General features: G+C 37.2%; 1 protein-coding gene across 3 annotated transcripts in view; it reads left to right on the top strand.

Annotated features, from left to right (window-relative positions):
* Positions 1-7,920: 7,920 nt before the first annotated feature.
* The window catches only part of LOC131677792 (autophagy-related protein 2 homolog B), an 81,281-nt gene continuing 76,930 nt past the window's right edge, over positions 7,921-12,271 (top strand). Inside the window, exons 1-3 of one of the 3 annotated variants that reach the window (XM_058957833.1) lie at positions 7,921-8,003; positions 8,994-9,314; positions 11,382-11,564. In XM_058957833.1, the coding sequence (XP_058813816.1) occupies positions 11,397-11,564 (168 nt within the window). In that variant the 5' untranslated portion in view covers positions 7,921-8,003; positions 8,994-9,314; positions 11,382-11,396. Of the gene's footprint in view, positions 8,004-8,606; positions 9,414-9,873; positions 9,962-11,381; positions 11,565-12,271 lie in introns of those variants that run through there. The other 2 variants (XM_058957832.1, XM_058957831.1) reach the window with 2 other exon arrangements.

Consider the following 12,271-nt stretch of genomic DNA (forward strand, 5'->3'; position numbering starts at 1 on the left):
GTGTAAATATAGTGGAACAAGATCTCTGACCTAAAGTCCTAATGAAAGTGGTGGTGAGTTTTGGTGTGCAATACCAATTTAACAGTCAATTCTTCCTATTGTTTGGTGGTAATTACCTAGTGTACTGATAAATTTATGTGAGTAGATAATAAATCCGAAAATAAGTATTATTTGTAATTTTTATATTAGGCAATTAAGGGCGATTAAATGGCGCCTTCCCTGGGCGATTTGGAGGCGATTTTAGGGCGGGTAGAGCGTTGAAAAAATGACGGCGGCAAATCGCCCAAATGTTGCAATTTGAAATAGCCCCCAAATTGCCAGCAATTTGCTGGCAAATTGTAGGGCAATCAGCGCATCCGAGTTGGCAAATAGCCCCCCGTTAGCCAGCAACTTGCCCTTTTTGACTGGGCAAACACCTGGAATTTCCTGACCTGTCGCACCGGCATTTGGGAAAAATGTTGAACATTCACCAGTCTCCAGAGTGTTGAAGCGGTTCCAGGAGCGGTTGACGTTGGATCCCGGCAAAGGAGCTGGAAGAAAACCGGGACCAGAGAACAAAAAGACGGAGGGAAAGGTGAAGCGGATGATTAAAGCAAATCTCAACGTCTCAAGCCGTGATTTGGCTAAAAAGATCGGCATGTCGCAGAGCTACGTCCAGAATGCAAAGAAGAGAGCTGGACTACATACATACAAGCTACAGAACTTCCCAAACCGCGATGAGCGGCAACAATCGACGGCTAAAACTCGGGCACGGAAGCTCTACGAGAAGATGTTGACAAAATATGGCTGCTGTGTGATGGACGACGAAACGTATATAAAAGCCGATTTTAAGCAAATTCCGGGGTTGGAGTTTTTCACCGGCAAGAGCAAGTTCTATGTGGACGACAAATTTAAGAAGAAGAAAATGTCGAAGTTTGCCTCCAAATATCTCATTTGGCAGGCCATCTGCTCTTGCGGACTGAGGAGTGAGCCTTTCGTGACAAAGGGCACAGTAAATGGCGAAATCTATAAATTTGAGTGCCTCGAGAAGCGCCTTTTGCCGTTCTTGCAGCAGCACGACGAAGCTCCGCTATTTTGGCCAGATTTGGCATCATGCCACTATTCTAAAAGTGTCCTGGAGTGGTATGAGGGCAATTCTGTCCATTTTGTTTCAAAGGACTTGAATCCGCCAAACTGTCCGGAGCTGCGCCCGGTGGAGCAGTACTGGGCAATGATGATGCGGAAACTTCGGAAGAGCAAGAAGACAGTCAAAGACGAGAAGGACATGTTAAGAAAATGGAAAAAACTGAGAAACTGGTACCGGATGACACTGAAAAGACTTTGATGGAGGGCATCAAGCGAAAATGCGTTCAATTTTACACTCAAGGCTTCATCGATTAACTTTTCTTTTGATTTTTGAAGTAAATATATGTATAAAACTTGATTTTAAACATTATAAGAAAATTGGCATGACATTTTCGGTGTCGCAATAATTTTGTGTTTGCCCTTTAATTTAAAAATCTATCTCAATTTTACCCTAAATAGCGTTTGACATAAAAAGCACAACTTGTGTGAATGGCCGGTCTGGCTAAAATCCAAATAAATAAACACAAGATAGCACAACAGCAACGATATTCGAGAGTAATCGTTTGTTGCTGTTGGTCGCTTTCAGAAATATTCGGCTCGCATTCCTGTGTACCTTGCATGATAATCGCTCAAAATGCGATTATATGAAAGCTCAGTTCAGATAGGAGTCAACAATAAGTTTTTTCACACATGAAACGAACTGCGCCGATCAAAAATGCCGATATGGGCAGCCAAAGTCAGTGACGCTAGCGGCAGCGTAAAATGACACGGAATATTATCAATTGACATATGCACCTAGGGGATGGCGCATTCTTAGGGTGGATGTTTGCGTAAAAAACTGTGAAATTGGTAGAAAACAATTTATTTCAAGATGATAATAATGTTTTGCAGCAATTGAAACTGTTATATATTTTTAAATTTTCATACCAAGCCGGTATAAAATCACTTCGTAGAACGTTGTGTATTCTCTCAAGAGAACTAAAAGTAAAAAAAAAACTTTTATAGGTGTTACGCTTTGATAGGTTGTTTAAATATTCTAATATCGGGCGATTATGAGCCCTAAACTAGCAGTACAGTATTCACATTTTCGAAAATTTTCAATGTTTAACTTCAATGTATCTATAAAAATCTCTTATCGTTTATTTTCAAATGGTTTTTCTTCCCCTCTGAGTCACCATGACTAAAGCGCACTTAATGGAAAAAATCCAAAATTTATACCATATCGCTTCCATCAAATCTATAGATATTAAAAAATGTGCAATGATACACCTTATTATATTTACTAATAAGTTTGAAGATGTCACAGTAGTAAATTGAGTATTGAAGCAAAATGACATGGGGATGTTACATTAGGTACAATTGGGTTCTCCCTACAATAACCGGAAGATGGTGGGGTGGCCACCCAGGAGACCTGATCAGGCTGTACCAAACAACGATACTATCAGTGATGAAGTACGGATGTTTCTGCTTTCGCTCCGCTGCGAACATACATTTCATCAAACTAGAGAGAATCCAGTACCGCTGTTTGTGTATGGATTTGGGTTACATGTACTCGGCCCATACGATGAGTCTAGAAGTGCTGGCGGATGTCCTTCCGCTAAATTCGATTTTGTGACCTCTCATATCGATTGGTCATTTGATGCGATATCTTGAACCCACTGGTGATGGCAAATTGTGAAAGGTTTGTCGAGCTTAATTCTAAGACCCGATTTATGTACTTTTATTACATGGCACAGATCATCAATTCGTCTTCGTGTAACTTTAACCATGCTCATCTCTTAGATACTTCTGATTCAACTGTATTTTTCGACACATCCATGAAGGAAGAGATTTATGGAATCCCGGATCACATTCTCCCGCAAGTGATCCAGAATATTTTTCATAATAAATACCATGAAGTCAACTGCGGCAAAATGTTTTACACTGATGGATCAATTCTCGACGGGTCCACAGGCTTCGCTATCTTTAACGAAAATGTTACTGCCTCAAACTCAGTGATCCTGCTTCAATTTATGTCGCAGGACTAGCTGTCATTCAGTATACTCTTGGGATCATTGACACCGTGCCCGCTTTGACTTCATCGTTTCGGACAGTCTCATCTCCATTGAGGCCCTTCGTACGGCGAAGCCTGGAAAGCACTCACCGTAGTTCCTAGGGAAAAATACGGGAACATCTGAAAATCTTGCCAGATCACCTTGGTTTGGGTCCCGTCACACTGCTCTATCCCAGTCAAAAAGGGCAAGTTGCTATTTTACATGCAACATTTGGGCGATTTGCCGCCGTCAGTTTTTTGCCGCTCTACCCGCCCTTCAATCGCCCAGGGAACGTGCCATTTAATCGCCCTTAATTGCCTGATATGAAAATTAAAAATAATAATTGTTTTCGGATTCATTATCTCACATAACTTTATCAGTACACTAGGTAATCACCACCAAACTATAGGAAGAGTCGATGGTGAAATTCGTATTGCACACCAAAACTTACCGCAATCTGACTTTCATTTAGGTCAGAGATCTTGTTCCACTATACTTACACACGATTCCACAATTTCCCACATTCGTTGGCTAACTTAAGTGCACTAGACAAACAAAATTCAAGCGAGAACACGCCAATTGTTTAAAAAAAAAACGATTTTAAACTTAAGCTAAACATGAACCGCCATGTTTGAAAAACGCAAAAAACAACCAAGTCCATTTCAGCCGCCAGAAAATTTCTCTAAGTGTTGAAATTGCCTTTAAATCGCATTCGCAAATTGCATTTGTTTCTATGGGCAATTAGCACAGGCGAGTTGAGTCAAACTGTTTAAATCGCCTGACCTATAGACACTCATAGTAATAGACCAGCGAAGGTACTTTTATCGAGCCAAACGAACTGTCAAAATCCGGAGCCAAACGAGCATGACGTCATTCAATGCAAACAAGCAGAACAAGTATTGCGATTTTAGTTAAAAAAATATATTTTGTTATTCACAGTAGGCTTCACTTTTCGTGTTCGTATTAGTATTTCACAATGTTATTTAGAAAGATATTTATTGTGTTCAATGTAACTACACAAAAAGCATTTTACTTATGCTCTTTTTCATCAACTTTGTGTTTCTGAAGAAATTGGATTTGTTTCTTTTTTTCTCAATTTCTTGTTGCTCAGTACCAAACATATAACTTCTCTTTTGATTCATATATTGAACCACTTGAAAAAATATTTTGATAAAAACAGATGATCGAATACAGTCGAGCACGTTCGAGCTTGCACATTTTTGGGTGATGCCAGTTTAACATGCTTGTTTTTGCAGTTGCCAGTTTTGCGATTTTTATATCCGCGAGTCTATTACTATGAGTGTTTATAGCCTGACCATGTTCGTCCGCATTTTCTTTGACCGGGATAGAAGGGTTTTTAGAAAAAAAAATTTGTGCCTTATATCCAAAAAGACGAAATCCTATTCACTTTTGAGTAAACGTTGATTACATCTGCTTGAATAAACCTAGGCCAATAAAATGTAAACTTACTCAATAATGGATATTGTGATCGCCAAATTTAGAGAACAATATTGGAGCTTGTAGTTCAAATTTCGTGTTGTCTTTTTTAATAAGAGCAAAACATTTGTTGGCTCAATGTTTTATTTTCGTCATAAAGAACATAACATTTTAGCGGCAAGCTCAAATACCGTTCTCTAATTTTGGTTCACCCGTGGCGTAAAGTAGCCACCGATAGCGGTAATGTTCGATTATTCATACACTGAAAAAACTAAACACGTTGACATCATGTGAAAATCTATTCAATTATTTTAACGCTGTTTTGTGAAAAGGGCGATACTTACAAATGTAAACATAAGGCTTTTTTCATACAAGCGAATGAGGGCTTTGAAACGCAACAAATTAACCTAAAAATGTGGATTCTACGATATTGCTTACTTAAACTGCAGCAAAAAATAAAACGGGCGAAACTGTATTTTTGTTTGTTTATTTAAAGTTTCGCCCTCCACGCTCCATGCAAACAAACAGGGCGATACATTTTTTTTTGCTAGCAGTTTAGAGGCGAAACTGTTTTTATTTCGTATTTTTTAGGATCATCAAGCTGTAAATAGTAACAATGATCGCTATTGAAAAAACCTGGACGAAATCGGTGGTGTAAAACGGTAGTTATTGTAAAAAAATGTAAGGGCGATACTTCAATGCTGATAGGTGGGACCGAAAAAGTAAACAATCGCCAAAGGGACGATACTATCATTTTGTCAATTTCAATAGCAAAAACAAATTTTAATTTAATAATTTCAAATACTTTATGAAGTTTTTGGCTTCGATCACTGAATCATGCAATCTAGGATGTAAAAACACAATAGTTCTTAAATAGGAAATAAAACCAAGTCTGGAAATATTCACTGTTGATTTTCTTTGAATAGTGTCACTGCTAGTATCGCCCTTTTCAAGAAAAAGCGTTGATTTCAATCCTCAAACACATGAAATCCACACGGGTAGCATATCAATAAACATTCGAGTTTGGAAACTATGGAATTCATGCGAACATTGTGTGAGAAGCACATCAACCTCATAAGAAATACCATCCTTTGTTTTATGTGTAGAAAGCACTCAATAGCATGGCAACAACATTCAATGGAAAACTATGTCATATTCACGTGGAATTTGTTTGAATATAATTTGAAAGACCACATGAAATGCGTTTTAATCGATTTCCATGTGAAATTCGAGTTCATTTGTTTTGCTTTTAATATGAAATGAACATGATGTGATGTTTAACTTCTTATGGTTTTATCGTGCGGATTTTTTTCGATGTATTTTGGGGAGTGCTTTATGAACGAATAGTCTAGTCTAGTCTAGTCTAGTCTAGTCTACACATACACAGCCAATACATGTAGGGATCCTGGAAAATTGCAGAAGTTCGTCCACAATAAAAAAAACAACTGTGCAGTGTATAAAATAAAGATGATTCAAAATTATACGGCAATCATATTATTCATTCAATGAATAATGTAACCAACGGATTTTTTTGATCCTTGAATAAGGAAGGAATAAGGAAGAAACGTGTACACAACCGTTTCAATTTGATTGGGGTTTGATAAATCGTTGAGAGTGACTTTGCTAAGAGGGTTAATGTCATTCCTTTGGTCCTACGTTCCTGGGATGGGACAGACGTATTTAGCCCTGCCCTGGCTAATGAGTCAGAGTTATAGCACCCCTACTCGCTCTGGGAGTGTTTTTTGAACGAATACACTGAAAAAACTTAACACGCTAACATCATATGGAAATCTATTGAATTATTTCAATCCACAAACACATGAAATGTACACGATTGCCACTTGAATATCCATTCGAGTGTGGGAAATATGATTTTCAAATGAAATTTATGCGAACATGGTGTGAAAAGCACATCAACATCATAAGAAATACCATTGACTAAAATTTTCAAATGAATTACACGTGAATATCACATTATTTTACTTACAGATTTCATTGGCAGAAGAATCAGTGAAATCATTTGATTTACATGTAGAAATGTACTACGTGTTTTTCATGCGAAAGTCATGTGGAAAGTTCATACTTTACGACTCAATAGCATGGCAATTAACATTCACTGGATAAATATGTCGTATTCACGTAGAATTTGTTTGAATTTAATTTGAAACACTACATGAAATGCTTTTAAATGGATTTACATGTGAAATTCAAAGGGAAATCATTTCTTTTACTTTTTAAAATGAGAACGCACATGAAAGTGATGTTCAATTGCATATGGTTTTATCGTGTCGATTATTTTCAGTGTATGGTTAGCATTGAACCCACATTTGAGTACTTGTTGATGAGTGTGTATTGCCACAAAAATTTAATGTTCATCAGAGATGCCAGATTTGCAGACAAGTCTGCAAATTCGCAGACTTAATTTAAGCTGCAGATTTCTTCGATGACGCATATATTTGCAGATTTTTTAGTTTGGTTGCAGATATTTGCAGATTTTTTAGTTTTGTTGCAGATATTTACAGATTTTTGAATGCACACTTAAAATCCATTACCTACCAGTAGGTAATTTTAATTTGCTGTCCTTATTTCACTGCTGGAAAAGGAGGGAGAGGGAATGATTTTTTTACTCAAAATTAATGGGATGAAGTTTAGTCGGCTTTGGGGAATATCTCATTATTTTTGGGTAAATTTGGACTCCCTCTCTTTCGTTTTTCGTTGGAGGAAGTGAGATGCACAGATTTAAAATTACCTACTGCTAGCCCGAATAGAAATGTACAGTAACAAAACTATGATTTTCACTGTGACAGTACAGTAATTTTACAATAATTTACAGTAAGTTTTAGTGTTTTGCTACAATACAAAAACAATAAACTTTAACATTTTTACAGTAAATTTCAATGTAAAATAGACTTTTACAGTGAAAAAGGGGGGTGGTTATGTATCTTAACATTAAAAAAATCAATTTTTCTCCATACATTTTTTCTCGAAAACAGTAAAATTTAATGTGAATGCACTGTATCAGTTTTTTGCTGAACAGTGAAATTTATTGTTACATGAGTAGATTTACTGTGAGAACTTGACATCGAACAATGTTGAAACAGTAATAACTATAATAATTATTGTTTATTGATTGTTTGTAGGGTAAATGCAATTGTAAAATTCTATCCGGGAGGTAATGTAAGTTTTCTGTGTAAAGGCTTTTGATTACACTAGCTTTGTTGACATTTTTGTTCTTCCCAGACTTTTAAAATTATTATTGCAGACGTTTGAAAAAAGTGCCTGGCATCTCTGATGTTCATGTTCAACGAAACGTCACGTTCGTCGATTTTAGTCCCAAGCAAAAAGTAAACAGATTTACACTACCACATCCGTAATGTGAGTCGATCGAGTGCTTTGGTGCTTCAGTGATTTTTCTTAGACAATAAACTGAAATTCACATGTTTAAAAGGCGATTTTAGCGTATAAAAAGTAGTGGAAATTAAATTCGATAAACTCTGAACGTTTGAGCTTGAAATAATTGGATGTTGCGCTTTTGGGAATTCATACGTCTTCATTTTTTGTTTGGTTTCCGTAATAGCAAGCGAAGTGAAAAATCGGGAGATGATACACACGACCGTAGTGTGGCGCTGCCTGTAGTGACGGATATGACAGCAAAAAAGATCGACGAGGAATTTTGTTTTGGTTTCGCGCAGCTGCTTTTGATGGGTGTTTTTTTTCTTTTTGGTTTTTAGGTGTGTTTGTACTCTCGTCTGATTGTTATTGTTTTTTCTTCTTTCAAAACGTAGAAGGACGGTGTTTCATCTCGCGATATTTATAAAATTGAAAAAGTTTCACGTATGTTCAATCAAGTCTCAATATAAGCCACTTCGATAATGCACCAGTATTAGAATCAATTTAGCAGTTGGGTTTTTTCTGCAAACCATATAAATTACGTTGGTGAAACATCCTCTTATTTATCACCGTGTTTTGCTGTATGTTGGTTTATTTTAAAGAAGTTTGTGGCTGTGTGCGTGATTTGCTTGCCTGGCATGGAAGCCTAAAGGTGCGATCGGAACAAAGAAAGACTTACTTCGTTCAGTCGTCAGTTGGTCAGCTAAACTAGATGTAGTAAAACCAGAGCGCAATTTCTGTAGAACTCCAGTAATACTTTTTGTTTTACCGCAACGCTTGTAGTGGAAAGATTATTTTTCTCGAAATAAATTTGGTTGTGTAAAGCAAGAGCTCTTCGTTTGAGAGGAGAACCAGTTCCAAGGCATAGGAATCGAATCAATGGATATTATTGTGTTTTAAGAAATCAAAGCGATTAGTGCAAATATTGACATGAGTTTTATTTTTTTCTTAATTGCACACTGCGATATTCCAATAAAGTTATTAGTACTTCCAGATCAGTACTAGTGGAGATCAGTAAAGTTTCAATATTTGTGTAAATGTTAATGTTCTAGAGTGCTATTTTTGTAGTAGTGAGTAATCTATGCGTGGAGAAAAGGTGCTCTGCCAAGAAAGGAGAAAACAGTGAATGCCGTGAAAGCTGAAAAAGGTATCGGTAAACATATAGAATCAAGTGCAGTTTCCTTTGCCTACAAACACAGGCTCAGTTGTAAGTCAATCTAGTTTGGCGTTTAATCGCAACTAATACAGCGCACAGAGGAACGTGGAAAGTTACTCGACACAATCACCAGGCGAACGTGTAGAAAGCAAGTCAGCGACCAGGCAGACAGGCAAAAATCGAACAGCTGAGAAACCTTGAAATTTAATTCGGCAGTGTGTACACGAAATCAGGTAAAGGAAGATAAAAGTTCAATACTGAAACGAAACGATAGTTCGTGCAAAACGCGGGTAGAATAATTCGCTGGACAGAATAGACTCTGAATTACGGTGGTACCTATTATTCAGAACTTTTTAAGTGCCCTAGTGTATGCTGTAGGTCTGGCCCGCTAAAATACAAAACCATGTTTGAAATATTTAATGCTCTCAGAATCTGAATGGTTTTAAAAACCCTTTTTTCGGTACCAGTGATTTTCCAACCGATTTCAAGTACTTAGACCAAATTAAAATTTAAATAATTCAATGCAATTTTGCTTTTAATGAATATTCGTATACGGTGCTTCGGAATTTTTTCCAATAATATCAAAATGGCATGAAAATTGTCTGACAACATGTAACACACAAACATGCTATAAAAGTTGAGTATAACTCAAAACTCACGAATTCCTGCTCGAGGTTAAATCTTTACTATCGGTTTCATCTCACAAATTGTTTTAAATCGCTAGATATAGAGCAAACAATAATAATCTCGAACTTGCTTGCTAAACATTATTTGTGTATTTTACTCGATCAGATCTACACCGAAGACTACATATCAAGAAAATCGACACCTCGGTCCAGAATCTTGAGTTGAGACAGCAAAACAGCAACAACTCTTCCGGGTAAAGGTGGTGGTGCTTTCAACACGCAGAACTTTATTTATGCATCGATAGCATATTTTTCTATCTGCCTCTTGTTTCTTCTGCTGTAAATTTTATGCATTGGACATATTCGGTCTATCCACTCATTGAATGCTTACTAGAAGTATATGCTAGAAAATGCATTAAAAGAGACGGGAATAGAAAGTACATATGCTAACTGTGCATATTTTTGTTTCTTAGTGTATAGTGATGTACACACACATATGCACTTTTACATTGAGCTTCCTACATTCGTACAATGAGGCGCTGTAACGAGAGCACGTCGTTTGGAGTAAGTTAGTTTGGTATAAGTTTATTTGGCAGAACTTCGTTTGGTATAGTGGACATTTGGCATAACAGCAAGTGACACAAACTTTCGTTTAGCATAATGGTCGTTTTGCACAAACAATTTTATTTTGAACCTGAAAACAAGATTATAAGGTAATTGTCTAGTTTAGAGACTGTGATGAAATTTGATTTTCTTTTGCGATTTTTGGTCAATTGCCGTATTTTGGATTCGATAATATGATTGGCTTGGTCGCATAGCCGAGGCCAAGAATCCGAAGCGGCGCAAAGCCGCTAAGGACCCACTGGTAGAGGTGTTTGCAAACTCGCCGTCGGAAACCTAAGCAAACTTGTGATACACTAGTTTGCCCGGGTTGCTCAAACATAGAGACTGTGGCTAGTTTTAAGCTGTTGCTGTTGCCGCGTGTGAATACGTATAACAAAATCCGTTGTAAATATTTTTGTGGCGTGTGTCCTGTCGCCTCGTGTGCGCACAGATTTAAAGTAAATCGGGCCTGTAGCCTGTAGATGTTTGCTTGCACTTCCATCGGTGGGTTTGCCAACATCTCGTCCGATAGGTCCTCAGCGGCTTAGTGCCGCTTTGGATCCTTTACTTCGGCTATGCGGCAATGACGCATCGCACTTGCATTGCTGCATGAAATCACTTGGAAGAGCGCTATTGCACTCTTACTAGTGTTATGAAGCGCAATTTGTTTAGTTCAAATAAATTTCGATTCCGCTCTCGGTTCTGTTTCATTTGAGGCCAAAGTACCTCAAATATAGCATGAAACGAACTTTTTTCACTGAACTTTCTAAATCAGACAATTACTTATCTTAAAATCTTTTTAGTTTCGAAATAATTTGAACGTTTATGCCAAAGAACATTATGCTAAACGATTATTATGTCAAACGTCTATTACACCAATTATGTCAAATGACTACTATACCAAATGACCATTATGACGAATGCTAAACGAGGTGCTTCCGTTGTAACCTCTGTCGCTCATTTGTATGGTGAACGGAAAGAGAAGTCAATCTTCGTGGCATGTAGTTTTTGCATACACCCTAAACTAGATCACTTGAACAGTTCATTCATTTTTTTTTTATTTTGTGACAGTTTTATTATCTAATCATGCCGTGGTACGCTCCATGGACCAATGTGATCAAGAAGAAAGTATGCCGTTTTCTTCTGCAACGTTACCTTGGTCAGTTCCTCGAGGAAAAACTCAGCTTGGATCAGTTGAATGTAGATTTCTACAACGGCACTGGGACCGTGTATGATGTGACATTGTACTGCCAGGTAAGTGAAGATGATTTTTCATTTTAATTGTAATGCTAAAATCTGTATAATGATCCAATGCCAGAAAGAGTACTTGTAAGAAGTTTATCACTACTTGCAAATAAGGTATCTTTCTAATTATTTATTCATGCTCTACTCGTTCAAATTTATTTTCGAGAACTATTCAAAGTTTTTGAAGGCAAATAAGTGAACCTTAACATCCTTTGTTAACGATGAATGAGAAACCCTGTTTAATGCATTTGCCATGCAATGGTGTCTTTATATTTCCGGGTGGCTTGATTTGCCTATAGAGGGATAGTAGTACAGTGAAAACCCGTTTTTATCAGCACCTAATTTTGGCAGCTTTTCGACCCGATTTCATTAACCAGCCAGGATTATGATGCAATGTATACGGACTAATGTTGAACAGCTTCAATTTATAAAAGAAAATTAATAAATATGTTTTGTTATTGTCCCCATTTTGTCAATCAAAGATACACCAATGGGGTTGATAAAAACGGGTCTTCGGTGTAATACTAATAAACGGGTCTTCGGTGTAATACCAATATGAAATGGTATTTGTTAAATCAGCTAAGTCACAGAGAATCACTTTTCGTCAAAACTTATGCCGTTATGTTTGCTCGGGAGCTGCGTCACAGACGAATGGGTATTCCGCACAGTAAACCTAGCTCCGGGTATCTCATTTAGGTACCACATGTACTACAGTG

Source organism: Topomyia yanbarensis, chromosome 1 (assembly GCF_030247195.1).
Source record: "Topomyia yanbarensis strain Yona2022 chromosome 1, ASM3024719v1, whole genome shotgun sequence".
In the NCBI taxonomy this organism is placed as follows: domain Eukaryota; kingdom Metazoa; phylum Arthropoda; class Insecta; order Diptera; family Culicidae; genus Topomyia; species Topomyia yanbarensis.